Raw genomic sequence first — 19,965 nt, 5'->3', positions numbered from 1 at the left:
ACTCTGAGAGCAACAAAAAACTGTATTCCTGAAAGTGAGCAGAAGTGGGTTTAGATCCTGACATCTCTTTGGGGTTTTTTTTTGTTGTTTTTGGTTTGGTTTGGGTTGGGTTTGGGTTTTTTTTTTTTTATTTTAATATCAGCAATAAAGTCTAAAATGCAACTAGCCTGCCATGCCAGCCTGCCAGAGTAAGGCAGAGGGAGGCAATTGTCAAGGTCCCGGACTGCCAGGGCAGCACCTTAGCAAGCACAGTTTCCTTGTGGTGACCAGCCTTGGGCAAACTGTTATGGTATTTGTGAAAGTTGCTTCCAAGTCCCTTGTTCTACTGTTCTCCAAGATCTTCATAGCCACATTAGTGTGCTGACACTGTTGGTGGTGAACAACACTGACTGTAGTATGTGGTTTTAATTTGCTTGCATTACTTGCAGGGGTACAGTTTATAGGAAAAATGGAGTTTGGTTCTAAGGTGTTTCTGATGTTGGTCCATGGCTGCAGTTTTCCAGTTTAATTCTGCCTTGCGTAGTAAGATTGTTTCACAGTCTTCAGTTTCAGAACTAATTTGTCTAATGTTGGATTTGGATTGTACTTGGTTACAATTAGAGGCGTGTCTTTGAACTGTGTGCTTGCACGAATCTGAGTTGTTACCTGCTTTGTCGGTAAGAATCAGAGAAGTGCGTGTGTGGTATAAACAGTATAAAATGGGATTTGTTCCTTCCAGGCAGTTGAAGAAAGTTAATGCATTTTATTCTGTTGCCAGATACAGCATCATCATGTCCATTCTGGCTTTCAGTAAAACTTTGAAGTTTGTAACAAATTGAAAAGCTTAAGAAGGCAAAACAGTATTTTTCTCTACTGACGTTTTCAGTATTAATGTTCGTAACTCACATGTGTGTTACTGTTGAAGTCCCTTCTTGCTGCTTGTCAGTTTAATTTGCATTGTTGGGAACAGTCTGTGAAATTTGACCTTAACTGTGGCAGGGCTGTCTTTGAGCTGGTGATGCTTATTTGTTTAAATACATGGTTTTTTAATTTCATCTCTAATAGTGTTAGATTAACAAGCTACTGATTCTGTTCTTGAAGGTTTTGGTGCCAACACTGCTGGAAATAGTTTGTTTGGAAATAAGCCTGCAACTGGGACTCTGGGAACTGGACTTGGAACAGGGTTTGGAACAGGTAAACATCTTACCAGCTTATTTCATGTCAGCCTAAGCACGGTCCTCAAACTTCAGTGATAATATAGCCTCCGTATTACTTGCTAACTCTAGTATAGTAAAGACTGTAGGTATTTTAGCTTGAAGCCATGAATCTCAGTCTCAGATCAGAACCAAGCATAGCTTGCTAACACGGTGCTAAGTAACCTTTTAGAAGTTGTAGGCAGCGTTGCTTGTGGTGGCTCATGGCTCAGAAAACCAGTGGCGTTCTCTGTGTTCAAAGTCTCTGGTCCGATCGCATGAGTCTTGAGTGTCTGTAGCATTCATGGACACGTTGAATGTTTCTTGCAATTTAATAAATAATTGATTCTTTGTTGTGGGATAAATTGGCTTGTAAGTTTGTCACAGTCGTGTAGTAAATGACAATCATCTCTCCTGCCGCAGCTCTTGGAGCAGGACAGACTTCTTTATTTGGAAACACCCAGCCTAAGCTTGGTGGAACACTAGGAACAGGAGCGTTTGGAGCACCGGGATTCAATACATCAACAGCTACTCTGGGCTTTGGAGCCCCTCAGCCTGCTGTAGGTAAGTGTACGTTAACCCAAGTTTAATTGCTGCTTCCTCCCTTGTTTCAGATGTGCCTAAACATAGGAGCACATCCCACCCAGATGCTTTGGAGAGGAAAAAAGTGTTTGAGCATCTATTTGAGGCTGCTTCTCTTCTCTGTAGCAGGGGAGACCATGTTAATGACATCTTTTTGTGCTGATTAGATATTTTTTAAAAGTAATTCAAAGTTACTTAACATTACTAATAATTGCAGCTGTTTTAGAGCTTTGTCTTCAAGATTACTAACATATTTCCCATCATTGAATTTGGGGCAGCAACAGTAGGTGCTTACAAAAAAACCGTAAGGGAAACGTAGTGTGAGCTTCTTCAGTAATTCCAGGTAGGAGAGCTAGAGGGACATAATTAGCAGGTACGCTCTGCCATTGGTGAAGCAAATGGCCTGTAGCTTCAGGCACCTGTACTGCCATGTTGTGAGGTAAAATGTCTACCACTTCCAGCAGTGCTCACCCTGTTCGGCAGGTCGGAGCACCTTAAATGAACGGTGTGCGTGCCTGGTGCTCTAGCACCCCGAGGCTGTGATTTCAGGAAAATTACTTCAAACTTGGGGCAGGGGGACAATGACACACACATGGCACGTGACACTGTGTGGGAGACAGGCCCAAGAAAGCTGGTTGATATTCAGGGATCACCTCCTCCGGGCTCAGGAGATGTCCATCCCAAGGAACAGGAAGTCAGGCAGAATGACAGAAGGCCTGTGTGGATGAATGAGGAGCTCCTGGCAAAGCTCAAACACAAAAAGGAAGCATGCAGGAGATGGAAGCAGGGACAGGTAGCCTGGGAGGAATACAGAACCGTTGTCTGAGCATGCAGGGATGGGTTTAGGAAAGCCCAAGCCCAACTGGAACTGAATCTGGCCAGGGATGTCAAAGGCAGCAAGGGGGGCTTCTATAAGTATATAGGTGACAAAAGGAAGAGTAGGGGTGGCTGATGCGCCTGAGTCTTGTGCTGCCATCCAGATGGACCTGGGTGGGCTGAAGAAATGGGCTGGCAGCACCTTCATGAAGTTCAGCAAGGAGAACTGCGAAGTCCTGCCCCTGGGGAGGAACAACCCCAGGCACCAGCACAGGCTGGGGGCCACCCAGCTGGAAAGAAGCTTGGCAGAGAAGGCTGGGGAGGTTCTGGTGTACGCCAAGTTGACCATGAGCCAACCATGTGCCCTTGCAGCAAAGGTGGCCAACAGTGTCCTGGGCTACATTAGGAGGAGGGAGATGATCCTTCCCCTCTGCTCAGCACTGGTGAGGCTCCACCTGGAGTGCTGTGTCCAGTGCTGGGCTCTCCAGTATGAGAGACACGGACATGCTGGAGAGAATCCAGTGAAGGGCCATGAAGAGGATGGAGCATCTCTGCTATGAGGAAAGGCTGAGAGAGCTGGGGCTGTTTAGCCTGGAGAAGAGAGGGCTTAGGGGGATCTCATCCATGTACATCCATACCTGCAGGGAGGGTGCAAGAGGATGGAGCCAGGCTCTTCCCAGTGGTGCCCAGTGCCAGGACCAGAGCCCATGGGCACACGCTGGAACGCAGGAGGGTCCCTCTGCACAGCAGGAAACACTTTTCACTGGGAGGGTGCCCCAGCCCTGGCCCAGGTGACCCTGCTTGAGCAGGGGGCTAGGAAAAAGGTGACCTTCAAGAGGTGCCTCCAGCTTCACTGTTCTGTGATCCTGTGAACACCCTTCAGAGTAACTTCATGTACTGGTTATGACAGGCAAAATGTGGTTGAGGGGAGCTACGTTCTTGTCTTGACGAAATACTTCCATCAGTGTGTTGCAGTCAGATTTTACATATTTCTGTCTTGCTTCTGTCATACTTCTATATTTCTTACCTTGGACCTCCCTTGATGTAACTCTATAGATGGTCCAAGTATTCTCTTTTGTAGGCAATGCCTGCAGTGGGGCAGCATAGGGAAGGGTCTCGCTGGTTAACATCTGCTCAGTTAAAGCAGCTTTTGATCTGATAAGAACCAGTTGTCTCAAACTCTTCTCTTGACTTCCTTGCAGACTTTGACAGTAAGCTGTTGTTTCTGAGAGTGGTTTTTTTTCTTCTTTGGGAATGCACAGATTCAGTCTGGTTTTCTTGGAATTGGAATTAAGCTGCGTTAGGTTGCTCAAACTCTTCATATTATGAACACTTACAGCATTTTAATGGGAATTAAAATTAGATGCTACAAGATGGAGAGACAAAATTAAGAGGCCATTGTTGTAGAGAGGACTCTAGCCCTGTAAGTTTGGTTGCCGTAGCAAGAATATCAAAACTTGGCATCACAGATTTTTTTTTTTTTTCCCTTGAAAGACGTTTCAGAAGTCAGATGTATTAGTTAAAGATTTCGGCAGGCCAGGCTCATTCTACTGATGTGTAGCGCTCTCTGCCCTCAGCTTTTCACATTGAATGTGGTTGCAAATTGTAATGAAGGAACAGCATCTGATTTCTTCCTTCACACTGCTGCAGCAGTAGTGACTGAAGAGTGGGGAAAGGAATGCTGAAGTTTGTATAGAAATCTGAATTCCTATGAGGAGATCCTCTGATTGGAAGGATGTCTTTTCTACCTACCTTGGTTCTATTAGTAAAACTGTTAAAACTAAAAAATGATGTTTTTTATAGCACTGACAGACCCAAATGCATCAGCTGCCCAGCAAGCGGTCCTTCAGCAGCATCTCAATAGCTTGACTTATTCACCCTTTGGAGATTCTCCACTCTTCAGAAATCCCATGTCAGACCCAAAGAAGAAAGAAGAGGTAAGTGCACGTAAACATTAAACTCACTTTCTGGGTAAGATTTGAAATGACTTTGTTTTGTGCTCACTATCTTCACTTAAGTACGCAGTGAGCAGCAAGACACGTTGCCATCTGTATATTCATACTGGTGCAGTGGCTTTTCATGCTCTCCAGGACACAAACTGCTTATACTGTGGCTTCGTTTACTGCTTTTGACTGCATCAGAGCCTTGGCTTTGGAGGTCTTGTTATGCTCGCTGCTGCTAGTTGAGAATAAAGATGGGGAATTGTCTACGCTTGGAATATTTTTAGTGTTTACCTTGAGCTTTGCTTATGGCAGTCTCTTGCCCTGTTGATTTGTTTTAGAAGACAACAAAACAAATACTTTTCAGACTTTGTAAGTGTTAAGGGATGTTAGAAACAGCTGCTGACCCCAGCAAATTCCAGGAGCTGGGGTTTCCTCCAGCTCGCTGTGCCCAGAGACCCCGGGGGTCTCCTTCCCAGGCTGATGGACGTGGCTGCCACTTTCCCGTTTGCAGGCGCCGTCGGTTGTGGAGCTGAGCGTGTATCCCAGATGCAGGCGCACAGAGTACACGGGCACAGCTGGCTGCACAGCCGCAGACAAGGCACTGCCTTCAGCAGCACCCACGTATAACGCTACCAGGACTCCCACAAAACAGAAGCATACGCAGCCAAGTCCCCTTCCTCCTCTTTGGCTGATAAGGGTTGAAGTTCTGTAGTGAAAGCACACATGCTCACACTCTCTAGACTCACCCGCACATTTGTGGAGCGTTGGTGTGGCCCCTCTGTCCATCCGATAGCCCTGCCCAGATCCTGAGCCCTCTTACCTGCTCCGCAGAGCAGGCTAGTACAGCTTGATGCTTGCTGCAGAAAGATGCACACTCACACACTCATTTCGTGGGCACCCTGTACTCACGGGTCCCTCGGTATCAGCACGAGCCCTCTGCCTCTCCAGTATCCCTGCCAGGACCCAGGGCCTCCTACTTGTGGGCTAGTCCAGCCTGAAGCTTGCCGGCGAATTACACATGCACGCCCCCACGCACACGAGGTTTGGGGACGATGCAGGTGCTGTGCCTGTCCCTTGCTGCCAGCAGCTGTCACCCAGGCACGGGGGCCAGTGAGCTGTGGTCTTGTTCCAGTGGATGTTGCTGAGATCTTCGCTCACCTTAGTCCCCCCGCAGCAGCTACACCTGGGACGCGCGCCGGTCCCATCCCAGGGGCTGGAGCAGAGGCCCTCGTCTGCTCTCCCCTCGCTCTGGCTGCTGGCACCACAGGCACGGGGTGCTGACATCCCGGGTCTGCCTCAGTAGCTGTCCCCAGATTCACTCAGTCTGGACAGGAGGTCCAGGTTGGTGCTCTCCAGAGCTGTGCCTGTAGTTTCTTAACGGCCCATCAGTGAGCGACTGGAGACTTCTGGTCTTTGTGTGATTCTGTGATTGTTTCCATTACCTGTTGTCAGCCAGCTCTGTGTCTCTGTTTACTACTTCCCCCTGTACTTATCACTTTGCTCGAGGCCCTTGAGTGGACAGCCATAACGACAGCAGGCACTCTCAATGTCCACAAACCCTTACAGCAAGCGGTAGGAAAATTCCAGTTCTGCATCTTTTTGTTTCAGAGGCTGAAACCAACGAACCCAGCAGCTCAGAAGGCCTTAACGACACCCACCCACTACAAACTGACTCCGCGTCCAGCGACCAGAGTGCGACCAAAAGCTTTGCAGTCAGCTGGCTCTGCTAAATCTCATCTCTTTGATGGTCTTGATGATGACGAGCCATCCCTGTCCAATGGTGCATTCATGCCAAAGTTAGTTTTCCTTTTGTGTATGTTGGAGGGCGGAGGTGGTGCAAGGATCTTCTGATCAGATTCAGTAAACTCCTGTATAGTGTCCTAAATTCCACAACTGTTTTGTGACCTGGTTCAAATATGAATAGCAATAACAAATTTTCTGTAAAACTTGAATAGAGCTGTTTTCTGTAGAGGAGATAAAAATGTTCAGCTTAAACTGTTAAGGCCAAATAAGCTGTAAAATGACGTCCTCCTGCGATTGGAGCAAAGGTCCTATGAAGTCGATTAGGAATATTACAAGGAAAGCTTGTACAGTGTAACGCTTCCTGCTTCTGAAATACAAGTGCCATTAGGTTTGCTAATGCAGTCAGTATGAAGACAGTTTTCTGACACTTTCGTAGCCTAGCACTGGTGCTGTTTCAGATACACGGATGTTTCTGTGAGAAATTAATAATGATACTGTGGATCTCCCCTACTGAAGCTTTTGGGTTCAGTCTTCAAGAGCATCGGTGGCAATCAAACTGAAAAGGAGTTTGGAAAGCTTTGGAGTTTGGTTAAAAACAAACAACAAAAAACTTTGGAGAAAGATGTGTCAGTCATTCAGAGTCCCTCTAAGCACAGGGTTTTTAAAAACAGTTTGTAATTTTTGTGAACTTGGTTTGTCTTTAATTTAGCCTGAACCATCTGTTCACTTTCCAGAGAGAGAGCAGAGTATGGAATGACTCAGTGTTTTATTGAAGAACACCAGATGAACAAAAGATCGGAACAAAGGGGTACTTAGGCTTCTTGAGTAATTGGCGTAGATGTTCAGTGATCTTCAGGTTGCAGGCAGTGAACCCTAGCCTGGCCATTGGTTTCCTCCTAAAGTGACCCTGTAGTGAAGAACCTGCATCTGTGGGCCAGACTTTCTGTGCAGGGTTCTGTGCTTCCGCTGGAAAAGCTCTGTTTTGTCAAACAGATAATACTGTGGTTTACTGAACTTGGGTTTTGAAGCTTTCAATGATTTGTGCTTTTTACACTTACTCGTAAACCAAAGCCTTGAATGGAATTCCAAAAGGAGTTTTAGTATCTCAGCTACTGCAGTGCTCTTACAGAAGACTTCATATGTCCTGAGTGTGGGAGCAGGTCTTACACAGCTGGTTCCTGGTCCCTGGAATGCAGGAATTAAGCATGAAATATATATTTATGCAGTGGATATATCCCAATTTCTCTTTGGTGTTGGTTTGTTTTTGGTTTTTTTTTTTTTTTTTTTTTTTAGGAAGAGTATCAAAAAGTTGGTTTTGAAGAATCTCAACAGCAGCAATCTGTTCTCACCTGTCAGTCGTGAAAATGAAGACCTGGCTTCTCCATCAGAGTATCCAGAGAATGGAGATCGGTATGTTGATTCATCATGCAGGTGTTTATACTTACGAGAAATGCAAGCTGGTTATGCCTGTCTGTGTTCTATTATTAATAGAATAGGTAGTTATTTTCAGGGTTGTCTTAGCTGTTCATTGGAAGCGAGTTGACCTGTTGTGAGATTCATTTCCTCTTAAACTAGCTGTATGTTCTTCCTGGGTGGTCACATACCAATTCATTCCATCCAAAATCAGGAGTTCAGAGAGGAGTGACTTACTTTCTGGATACGTCTCTCTTCATTCCCTGTAGTGAGAAACTAGGCCATTTCTTGAGGGAGGTGATAAACCTGACCCTGAGGTGAGAAGAACCTCTCCTTCTGCTTAGTCCTCCTCAGTAATGTGGGAATTGCAAGGAAGCTCCACTGATCCAAATACCTTGTAATAGTAATGTATTTTCTACATGTTAAGATGGCGAATCTCTAAGGCTCCCCCCCCCCCCCCCAAGCCTGAATACCTACTTCCTCTCAAAATCTGTGGCCGTATTTCAGATGAACTTTTTTTTTTAATCAGAGGCTGGAAAAATTCCTGACCAGCTCAACATTTTGATTTTATTTAAAGCTACTAGAAGTAAGAATTGATTATGGGATTGGGGAACCTTGTTTCTAATCACCTTAGTCCTGGCCTAGGCCGTTCATAATGGGGCAGAGGCGTTCGTTAGCTGTGTTGCCAGCAGCCAGGCACAACAGGCAGCTCTCCGAAGCTGGTGTTTTGGAGTGACTGTCACAGTAGTGTTCTCGAGTTTGATTTGATCATGGTGCCTGCAAGACTTAATCATGCTGTTCTTCTAAAACAGTGTGTATCCTGGGCACAAAAGTCTGTAACAGCCTGGTTCACAAATCATTGAATCTTTCAGACGGGAAGTGACCGTGGGAGGTCTCTGTTCCTCAAGCTGTCTCAACAGTGAATTCAGACCTGGTTGTTGTGGACTTTGTCCTGTTGGGTGTCTCGCACCTCCATGGACAGAGATTCTGCAGCCTCTCTGGGTCCCTGTTCCAATGCTTGACCGCCCTCATTGATTTCCCTGTTTTAATTTGACCGTTGTTGCTCATCCTTCTGCCACGCGTATCTGTGGAGAGCCTGAATTTTGTCTTCGGTGTTGGAAGGCTGCTATTACACCCCCCCTTGCAAGCCTTTTCTCCGCACTGAGCACCCCATTTCACTCCAGCTCTCCTCATAGGGCATGTGCTTTAGTCCCCCAACCATCATGGTACCCGTCTCCTGGTCTTATCGCCATCTTTCTTGTAGCGGAAGCCCCAGATTGCATGCAGAATGGCAGAGGTTGTCTAACAAGGGCAGGGCGAAGGGGAACAATGGCTTCCCTCAGTCTGCTGACTCTGCAGTTCATGTGGTGGTCCTGTTTGCTTTTTATATGAAAAGGCACTAGACTTTTAATGTTGATGTAAGTCCCTTAAAACTAAATAATTCAACTTTATTCTTAATTTCTTCAGGTTCTTTTTGTCGGTACCTCCCGATGAAAACCACAGACAAGACGGTGAGCGAGAGGAGGAGGAGGATCATCACGAAGTGACTAGGTTTTACACTAACCCCATTGCCAAGCCCATCCCGCAGACCCCAGAGAACACTGTGCACAAACACCAGAACAGTGTGGACGATACCATTGTGGCTCTGAATATGCGGGCGGCCTTGCGAAATGGTCTGGAAGGCAGCAGTGAAGATGCCTCATTTCATGATGATTCCCTTCAGGATGAGCGTGAAGAGGAGCCTGAAACCGTCCACCATCTGCATCCTGCAGGTTAGACCGTGTGTGGGCAGTAGGCGTGTAGCTCCTGACAGCGCTTCATGCGTGCTTCGTTAAAGTTCTCTTCTGCTGTTTTAGACCCTCAGCTTTTTCTTTTTTCCTTTCCCTCCTCTCTCTGCTCCTTTCTTCAGAATACAAATCTTGCTCTTCATTCTCTGACCTAGTGCAGAAATTTTTTCTGCTGAGTCACTGAGCAGTTAAATTTCATCACCTAACTTTATATTAGATTGAAGTAGTAAGATGTGCGAGAGAGAAAGAGGAGTACCCAATCAGTAATTGTTCTACAGCAGTAGACAGAGTTGTCTACCATTCAAGAGCAAGATCTTAGAGTTAGAAATCTATTTAAATGCTTGGTAGTTCCCAACATGCAAACTGCATTGTAGAGTTTGCCAGGAAAGGAATGGACCATAGACATGGTTGTGGCTCTACAGACCCACGCTGAGCGTGTTTTCGGCACACTCAATTCTGGTCTCAGGGTTTAGTAAAACTGAAAACCTGTGAAAACGTGATGAGAGGTCTTGAGTACTTTTTGCTTAACTAAGACTTTTTAGCTAGTGAAGAGGTGTGTGTGTGTGTTAGTTTTTTAAACTCATGAGTGATGTGGAGAAGGTGCAGAGGAAAAGATTTGTTTGTCCTTTCAGGTAATATGTGGCATCTAATGAAATTAGCAGGTGACGTGTTCAAAATAAATGTCTTCAGAAGCCCTAATGGCAAGAAGTTGTAGATGCAAAAAGCTTTTGTGGATTTTAAAGATCATTAGTGAAATTAATAGATGAAAAAGCGTTGGAGGCTGTTAAATGTAAAAGATGCTGCATCTTGGTCAGGAGGTGCCTGAGCTCCCAAGTTATTAAAGCTGGGAGCGTGGTTCTGTCAAGCGTTGCTGTGTCTGTTTGCATTTTTCCTTTTACCTGCACATCTGCTACTGATCTCTGACAGGTTTTTAGGCTGGAAGAACCTGGCATAGCAATTGTCTTAAATTTGCTATGAAGGCTGTGGAGATAAGGCATTTGGATTTCTCTCTTTGCTTTTGTTGCACTGATTCTCAGTTTGTTTGGGACCTTCAGTTGTCCAGGCTTGCAAAAGAAATGAAATGAAACTCTGCTGTCAACCCAGTTCTCAGCGATGTTTCTGTTGTAGGAATTGTTCTAACAAGAGCTGGCTATTACACCATCCCCTCCATGGAGGAGCTAGCTAGATTTACCAATGACAGAAACGAATGTATCGTGACAGACTTCACCATAGGCCGCAAAGGTAAGCACACAGAGCTTTTCTAGTTGTTTGAAGTTGGACCAGACATTTTCAGCTGTGGAACCTGAATCTGAGTTCCACGCCCTCAGCATAATTACGAACAGCCCCCTTGCACGGTGAACAACCTGCATCAAAGGCTTGGAATCTTTCAGGTTGGTAGCACTAACAATCTGTGTTACGGGATGACTTGAGAAGCTTGAACATGAAAAGAACAAAAGCGCCTGTAGCTTTTAAGACACTTGCTGTCCTTAAATGTAAAGATGGTAAAATCCAGACTTGCTGGAGCATTGATGCGAAACCAATCATCGTTGCTTCCATCTTAGTTGCTACCTACGCTGGAGCTGGCTAAGCTCTAGTGAAGAGCCTTCAGCCCAAACTGTATTCTTTACTGCTTTTATTTAGGACCAAAAAAAAAAATCATATGGTCTATACTATTTTTAAAACACTTTTTCTAAACGTGCTGTAAAGCTGAGGGTACGCTTAGTATTTGTGTTGGCAATATGAATAAGCAAGTGATAACAAAAAGCTTTCTATGCAAAAGAATTGGCTATAAAAAAGTTGATAACATCTTCAGTATTTTCACACTGGGAAGGAGGAGTCACTTGTAAGTTGTTCTGGAGACGTGACAAAGCTAGGTGGTAAGGTGGGGAAAGGAGGAGTATAGCAGGAACGTAGGTTCTCTGGCATGCGATTTTTCCTGGACAAATTCTGATATTTTGGCTTGTTTTGCAGGTTACGGATCAATTTACTTTGAAGGGGAAGTAAATCTAACTAACTTAAATCTGGATGACATTGTACATATCCGTAGAAAAGAAGTTATTGTTTACCCTGACGATGAAAGAAAGCCGCCTATTGGTGAAGGTTTAAATAGGTAACTTTTAAATATGTACTGTGTGGGGACTGGCTAGTAAGGATGTCATCTATAATATTGACAATCTACTGTGCTGGCAGGCAGCTACCAAGAAATCTAAATCAGAGGTAAATTCAGCTTGCAGCATTATACAGTTACTAGATACTTGCAAGTTTCTGAACCAGAAATTGGGTTTAAAAGCTGGTTTGAGCCCACGTGTTCAATTCTCAGCTCCTACATGTGTACTTCAATAGCTTTGCCTCAAAACCTTGTAGTCTCTTACACTTTTGTCTGTCTTTAACAGACGAGCTGAAGTTACCTTAGATGGAGTCTGGCCTACGGATAAAACATCTCGTTGCCTGATAAAAAGCCCTGAACGACTGGCAGAGATGAATTACGAAGGTAGACTGGAGTCTGTATCTCGGAAGCAGGGCGCTCGATTCAAGGAATACCGCCCAGAGACCGGATCCTGGGTATTTAAGGTAACGGTTTTGTTCTAGCTGCAAAGTGACTTACAAGAATATTGGAAGTAGTTTGAAGTTAGAATCTCGTGAGAACTTACAATTCAAAAACGTTGCTAAACTTCTGTAAACTGCCTTGAGTCCTTCAGCTGTAGTGCACGCTGTCCTCACCAAACTGATCAAAACTTCTTTGGCTTAAGACCTGCATACAGCAGATGCTGGTGGTCTTTACAAAAGCTGAGTTTGTTCCAGGTGCCTCAGCTGCCGTGTAAGGTGGACAGTTATGCCAGCTCATTGTTCAGGCCTTTTGGAAATGGATGGCTGAAATGTTTCTTCCCAGGTGTGACACATTTGCCCTTCTCGTTGCGCAGGTGGCACACTTTTCCAAGTACGGCTTGCAAGATTCAGATGAGGAAGAGGAAGATCATCCTTCAAAAGTGGACACAAAGAAGTTAAAAACTACACCTGTGCCGCCCCCAGGGCATCTGCTGCCCCAGCAAATGACCCTAAACGGCAAGCCAGCACCTCCATCTCAGGTAGAAGGAGGACAGTGACTAAAAGGGAATTCATAAAATGAAATTTGAAGAATAGCTGGTGCCTAGGGAGGGGTTGTTGAAGTAACAAGTAGCCTGGAAACCGAAGAGCAAAACCTTACACAAACTTGCACAAAGCCGGTAGCTCTTCTGACCTCTTGATGAGTGTTTGCACGTTCTTTTTCGCTAAGATACTTGACATTTCATACTGAGGATGTGTGGGGATGGGAGGCTTTAAACCCTTGTTTCTTGTTTAAATTCTGGTCTAGATCGAGTTTGGCATATTTGCACCACTTATGGAAGAAAACTTGTTTTTGTGAATACTGAATATATGCTATATAATTATAATGCCTTGTGCTGCCTGCCTTGAGAATGATATTGTGCATTGATTTGACTTGACCGTCATTTAGTATGCAAGACTGTATGCTTTATATTTTAAGAATGTGCTCTATTTTTATTAAAAAATACTTTTTTAAGGCTGGTTATATGCTGGATTTTTAAGTGTATTTGGGTTGGATGTGACTGCTTCTAAAGCTTTGTAAAACATCCTCAGTGGTATGCCTCTGTCTTACACAGGGAAGGTAGCACTTTACCCAGTTCATTGGTAACCCCTTAAGTTCTAATGTTAATTTCATTTTTAAAAAGATCCTTTTATGTGGGTTTAAAGGTTAGTCTAATTGCAGCTGATACACTTGCGTTTTCCAAATGTAATTAGTATGGATATTGTCAAGCTAAATTAGGAGCTGCTTTGTTGTGGGTGAAAAAACAGCCTATTTGGAAGGCACCCTGCCATTGATGGGGTAGAATATATTCTTTATGCCAGGTGTTAATGGTAAACGTTTGTGAACTACCTATAGCTTTATGAAGTAACTTGTCATAAAGCAGAAAGCAAGTGCAGAGAGCAGATTTTTCTTTTTCCCAAAACTGGGTTCTCAATTGCCTAGTTGTGAAAGTCAGCCTTCAGCAGCGAGGGTGCGCGGGAAGGCTGAGCAGAGGGTATCTAGCAGCTGGATAGGACTTGCTGAGCGGTTTTGTTGCTGTGCATAAGCAGGCTTTCTGTTCTACCCTTCAGTAATCTGTGACTGCAGTGAAAGGCGATCTCTAAGCTTGCAGCTCACCGAGGCATGGATCATGTGCCAAGGTGCTGCTTGGCACATGGCCAGCGTTCGTGATGTGTCGTGTCACGGGGAAGCAGAGGAGGAGAGGTTTATTTCTGCATCTCTGAAGTCAAAGCATGAAAAACAGCTTAAGAGGCAGTGCTGTCAAATAGGTTGAACACTTTTTTTCTTCTGTGTGGTTTGTTTTTTTTGTAGTGGGTCTAGTCCTTTTGAAACCAGGAGACATTCTAGCAGCGTTTCTCTTTGTTGGCCTTTGGCTTTGGGTGACTTAGAGCCCTTCCGGACAAGGGTCTGTTAGTAGTGTCGGGAGACGTAACAAATCACACTTATCATTGCTTGTGCAAAAGAACAATTTTATTTACTTTTGTGGTAGGAAAACATTAAGTCCACTGGGAATTGCTTTTAATAGTCTGTGATCTAGTTCCAACCTCTGTAGAAACACACGAGCCATTCCATCTCTGCTGCTTTAGGTCTCCATGCAGGTTAGAGGAGCCCGAACAAAAGGTCTGGTGGCAGCAGTTCACCGAAATGCCGTGCAGTACAGCCAGCGCTGGTGCGTTTCAGGACCCCAGTGGTAGGAGTCCTGATCGCCGTATGAACAGAAAGCCAGTAACGGCGCGGTCTGCTCTTTGAGCAGAACATACTACTGTAGCGACAAATGAGGTGAGCTGCCACCTCTTCTGTGGATTCTGGCTTTGGAGAATCCCAAAGCAGCGTATAGCCGCTGCTTTATCGCTCTTCCTGGCCCACTGGCAATTAAAACCTGCTAGTTCATCCTACTGTCCGAAAGTAGATTCCTTAAGTATTTGCATTTTGAGATGAACGCATGGCTGTCTAACAGCCTTGCCTGTGTGTACCACCTTTCAGTTTTCCTTCTTGCTTCTTGTTCAGATTAATGGGGACCAGAGCTGATGTTTTAAGCAGTCAAAAATATTGGGAATACGTGTGATTTATTCAGACCTGTCTTAGAGATTCAAATGTACTTAGTAAAAACTTGTCCGGGTTAATTAACTTTTTTGACTTGCATACCATTAACTAAGGTTTTCGTTTCTGAAAATAGGAAAAACATCTAGCTTTGTTTCCCAAACCTCTGAGAAACAGCATAGCGTGGCTCAAAAACTTGCCAAATTCTTGGTGTGTATAGCATCTGAAAATTACATTCTTTGGTCTGTAGGAAGCATTTAGGATCTAGATTTGGGGTTTGTTTTTTTTTTTCTTCCCTCACTAACTTGAATATTAATGAATTTATTAATGTTTCAAGGTCCACAGGAAACAGGTACACCAGGGACCTGGCTGCATTAAAGCACAATGAAGGGAGTAGTGAAACTTTTGTGTTTAGCCATATTTTGACTTGTAAATCTGTTCCGCATACTGTAGGCATACTCCGACACCACTAGCTAAGGCTCATCCCACGTCTGCCATTAAGTTCTATCTTTACAGACCCCCCAGTCTAATTATATCTGCCTCATCTGATAACCTTCATCGCATTTCTTGCCTGATTCTAACGAGCTAAGAAGCAGCCATTTGAATATGCTCTTAAATTCCGTAGCATGATTTCCAGTTTCCTTGCTCATATATATGCATTGCTCCAGAGCATTGCTTCAGCAGTCTGCACGCTGTTGCATCTGGAAACCAAGTAAGCTGTAAGCATGAATCTTTCACAGGACGCACATATCTGAGCAACAGGAGTGGTTAGACTGGAGCAAAACCAGTGCACCGGAGCCCAGGTTTGGGGTTGGAGCCCGTCAGGAGCCGAAGGGTCACCTGGTTACAGCCTGAAGGCCATTTGGCTAGTGTGGCACAGGCTAATTACTCCTGGGCCAGGTGCTGCTTTTGGTTGGCCTGTGAGCTGCACAGTACGAGCAGTGAATGGCATTCTCCGGAGGTTTTTGTTCTGTCAAATAGTTTCTGGTAGCAGAGCTGACAAATAGTTGAATGGCTTGCAGCGCTCCGGCACGCTCTGCGGTTTGGTACCGGCTCGGGGAGCTCAGTGCTGTCGCCACAGTCAGCAAGCTGGGCAGAAGTAGAGGTGACGACAGTGGTCAGAGTTAATTTCTGATGTCTGCTCGTTGTTTGTACTGGCTGAACATTTTCTGACCCTGCCTGGAGTGTAAGTCCAAGTTGTCTTAAGCGATTGAAGGTGCGTAGAAGTCACCTCAGGCTCATCACAAAGGTGATGCCATGTGATCGCCTTCAGAAAAATCATAAAATGAATTCTTTCTCTTGCCTTGGACTAGCAGTAGAGATGAGAAATTTAGCCGCAGATTGGAAGAGAACTACTGTACTTAACTTTCTAACTGCTGATGTGCTAGTGATAAGTAGAGTATCATTAGAAAAGCCCCACAACTTTCCAGTCCAAAGACAGTTGTGTCCTGGTTTAAAATTTAAAAAAAAAAATAATTTATACACGCGTGTGCGCACACACGCTCTCTGTGACCCAGTCTTACGTGATCTTGAAGGGGCTTGTGTCCACTTAAAACTTCTGTTAAGTTCCTTGTGGAATATAGACTGAATGTTTTTAATTTGTACTACATCACAGCTGGGGAAACAAGGCGGGTATTGCAGTGACTCATCTGCTCAGCAAGCACCGGTGGCACCACGCATTAATGCTGGAGAATCGCTACTTTTAAACTGGTTGCTCAGTCATCCACAATGTCGCAGGTTGAACTTAGGCACAGGAAACGTCTATTCATGTGATAGCATTTTGAGGGAGAAGGGGAGGAAGGCAGGACGCACAAAACTCTCTTCCTTTTTTGTTGGTCACGTGAAAAATGGAAAGCTGAAGAATAGTTTCTTAAACTGAATGGCAGAACTTGGTAAACTTCAGGAGGGCATCACTAAACCGTGACTTCTCCGCTTTAACTTGCGCTGTTACGTTACAACTCTGAAGAAAACGGGAATAGGTTATATATATTCATCTCTAAACTTAATGTGGAGTCTTGACACAAGCAAGGGAGTACTCCGCTTCATTTGCAGGTGATTGTTGAAACTATTAAATACTCTTTCTCGGCAAACTGCTGCAATCTGTTGTTGTCTGACATGGCCTCTGCGTGTGTCCGCAGACCTCGGAAGTGGAGCAGCTGGGCAGGGTTGTGGAACTGGACAGCGATATGGCAGACATCACCCAGGAGCCTCCCCAGGAGTCCACTGTAGAAGATAACACAATAGAAGAGCAGGAGGCAGTGCCTGCTTCGACTCACATCGCGTCAACCCTGGGTATTAACCCCCATGCCTTGCAGGTGAGCGTCTTGCAGTTTCCCCTCTCTGAAAGAGAAGACTTTGTAATAACTTGCTTAGGGACATGGTGTAGTGGTGGTCTTGGCAGTGTTAGGTTTACGGTTGGACTTGATGATCTTAAAGGTCTTTTCCAACCTATACGATTCTGTGATTCTGTGAACTCTAACAAACTTCTCGGTTTGCCTCCCCAAGTGTACTTATATATCAACTTGTAATAAATTATACATCACACCTATAATATGATTAAAACATACATGTTACTTATGTGTTTCTGTGGTAAACCTTTATAGACGTGAAAGGCTTAATGCAGAAATGAAAATTGTCTTAAGGCTAGAATTCAGATTTCCAATTTTTGAAGTGTGGGCAATGTGATAAGCTAAACTAATACCTAGACAGGACTGCCTTGGGCCCAGTTTGTGGAAAACAAGGTAATAGGATAACTGGTCTTGATTTGGGTTTTGTTGGTGGTGTTTTTATTTGTTTGGTGAAAGGATAGTACCTGGTACTTGTGGGCTTCTACCTGTGGTTTTAATTTGTAAGAAAAAAAAATAGTGGAGTTACTACCTAAGCTGAAAAACAAGTAGCTAGAGCTAAAATCTCAGAAAACATGATTATATTAGGACTTCCCACCCATCCTAACAAGTACTGTGACACTGATTTAACTAGTAGTTTGTAAAAGTTTATCACCAACTGACAAGCTTGCTTTCAGTTCTCCTGAACTGTGTGCCTTCACTGTTACTTGAAATATTTGTGGCATGAGTGTATTGTCATGTGCGACATGTAGAAGTTGTCTTGTTGGGAAGGGAGCTGATTAGATCAGCTAGCTGCTGCCGTGAGAGTGATTGCTAATGTGCAGGCTTGACTTACCGCCTTTTTAGATTATGAAAGCTTCCTTGCTTGCTGATGAAGATGACCTAGATTTGATCCTGGATCATTATCCTGGGAAGCAACCTGTAAAAGTGGATACTTCTCAAGAGATCTGTTCTCCAAGGCTCCCTATTTCAAAATCACAAGGACAGAAAAGATACTCAGGTATTGTGAGAAACCACATATTGCGTGAAAAAAGAGCTTAATTCTAATATTAAGCAGGCAAAATTCTATCCCTGGCTGAACATATGGCAGAGCAGTTGTGCACTGTGGTGGGCTGGCTTTGGCCAGCAGCCAGATGCCCACCCAGCCACACTCTCACCCTCCTCAACAGGACGGGGGGAGAAAATTGGATGAAAAATGGGTTGAGATAAAAGCAGTGAGATTGTTTTGCTTGTGACAGTAACTGGTAAGCAGACTTGACTTGAGTAAAATGAATCGATTGCCAGTTAAAATAGGTTTGGCTAGTGAGAAACAAAGACAAATTAAAACAACACTTTCCTACCCTGCCCCCCTTTCCCAGGCTCAACTTCCCTCCTTCATTCCCGACTCCTCTGTCTGCTGCGGGGATGGGGAGTGGGGGGTTGCAGTCAGTCCGTGGCAGTTCCTCTCTGCCACTCCTTCTTCCTCACGCTTTTCCCCTGCTCCAGTGTGAGTCGTCTCCCGAAGGGGAAAATACCCGCTCTGGTGCTGGAGCACCTCTTCCCCTCGTCTTTCTCTTGACCTAGTGCTCACACTGCTGTTTTCACTTTTCTTTTCCTGCCTGTGTGGCATTTTCTGCCCTTTTTTAAGTTCTGACAGAGGCACCACCAACTTTACTGATCGGTTCAGAGGTGCCACAGGCTCCCCTGATGGGCTCAGCTGTGTCCAGCACAGGGCAGCCCCGGCCGCTTCTCACAGAGACCACCCCTGCAGACCCCCGCTACCAAAACCTTGCTGTCTACACCCGATACATCCTCTAACTGCTGATTTCCGTAGGAATAATGCCTCTAATAACAAGCATGGAGATGCTTCCTGAATTAAATGGGCAGACCTGAGATGTTTCTGTGGGGACAGCTTGAGCCCTGTTCCCGTTAATAGCGATCGGTGTCTGCTTTCTCTGTGAGATGCTTGCGTTCTAACGGTCTAACTATGACAATATCCGTTAAATTAGTGGGTTCTTTGGAAACTGCGCATTTTGGGGCGAGACTGTATATGTACTGTTCTTGGTGTAATACCACGTGCTTTTGTTTGGATAATGCAAATCAGGCTGTGCATGGTGGGTTTTGTGGTTCTCAGGACTGCAAATAATCACACTTCGCTATGTGTTACCATCGTAAACCATGGCAAATGTTTTCACTGGCTGCTCAAGTACTAAAATACCTTTAAAATATCAGAAAAGTACTGCCTGGAAAGTGAGTGCCCCATTCACTTAACCATTCTTCCTGCTTCTTCCCTCCAGTTGGTGGGCTGCTGCAGTCAAAATTTGCTAATGTAATTTCCCAGCCACTGAGTGCTGCTCTGCAAGATTTCAAGGGACCAAGGACTTTGAGCAGTCCCCCTTCTGTTGCCCTTTGGTCGGCGACTTCTCCGTTAGCGTCTGCATTCTCTGTGCCTCCGTCAGTCCCTGAGGTACAGATGAAAACAGTTGGTGTCCGCAGGCAGCAGGGGCTTGTACCTCTGGAGAAGTCCATCACCTACGGAAAAGGGAAGCTGCTGATGGATATGGCACTCTTCATGGGGCGCTCGTTTCGCGTTGGTTGGGGACCCAACTGGACGCTTGTCAATTGTGGAGATCAACTGAGTGGATCAAGTGAAATGGAAGACCTCCAGTGTGAGTCCATGGAATACGGATTCCTGCCAACTCCTGTTGCTCCAAAATCGTGAGTAGTAGTTTCCTTCAGGATGGTTCTGACATATTCTCTCTCCTTGTTTGAAAGAATCTTGATTGTAGGTTGATAGCTTTTTGAAATTCAGCTTAATATTCTTTGTGATACGCAGGAGTGGTGCGAGATCATGTTAGCCATGGAGATTTCCTTCATGTTGCTACTTTACAAAAATCTGTATCTCAAAGAACTGGAATATCATAGTAAGAGTACTTTGCTGGGTATTTTTTTTTTAAACAAGTGAATAGCACTGTCATCCAGCAAAAGGTTAGAGAGAAAGGTCAAAATTGTTGTTCAGGAAGCTTCTAATCTGCTGTTGATTCTCCCTGAGGATATCTG

The 19,965-nt window shown here is 44.8% G+C and overlaps 1 protein-coding gene across 3 annotated transcripts in view; it reads left to right on the top strand.

Moving 5' to 3' along the window:
* The window catches only part of NUP98 (nucleoporin 98 and 96 precursor), a 41,782-nt gene that overhangs the window by 12,196 nt on the left and 9,621 nt on the right, over positions 1-19,965 (top strand). For all 3 annotated transcript variants that reach the window (XM_075491389.1, XM_075491387.1, XM_075491388.1), the window contains 13 exons: positions 1,081-1,173; positions 1,596-1,736; positions 4,374-4,507; positions 6,122-6,309; positions 7,550-7,666; positions 9,137-9,441; positions 10,585-10,698; positions 11,428-11,566; positions 11,850-12,027; positions 12,378-12,542; positions 16,720-16,896; positions 17,773-17,926; positions 19,203-19,623. In XM_075491389.1, coding sequence (XP_075347504.1) covers positions 1,081-1,173; positions 1,596-1,736; positions 4,374-4,507; positions 6,122-6,309; positions 7,550-7,666; positions 9,137-9,441; positions 10,585-10,698; positions 11,428-11,566; positions 11,850-12,027; positions 12,378-12,542; positions 16,720-16,896; positions 17,773-17,926; positions 19,203-19,623 — 2,326 coding nt within the window. The remainder of the gene's footprint in view (positions 1-1,080; positions 1,174-1,595; positions 1,737-4,373; positions 4,508-6,121; positions 6,310-7,549; positions 7,667-9,136; positions 9,442-10,584; positions 10,699-11,427; positions 11,567-11,849; positions 12,028-12,377; positions 12,543-16,719; positions 16,897-17,772; positions 17,927-19,202; positions 19,624-19,965) is intronic.

The sequence above is a fragment of the Mycteria americana genome, chromosome 1 (genome assembly GCF_035582795.1).
Source record: "Mycteria americana isolate JAX WOST 10 ecotype Jacksonville Zoo and Gardens chromosome 1, USCA_MyAme_1.0, whole genome shotgun sequence".
NCBI classification, from domain to species: Eukaryota; Metazoa; Chordata; class Aves; order Ciconiiformes; family Ciconiidae; genus Mycteria; species Mycteria americana.
This window is presented reverse-complemented; position numbering and strand designations above follow the sequence as displayed.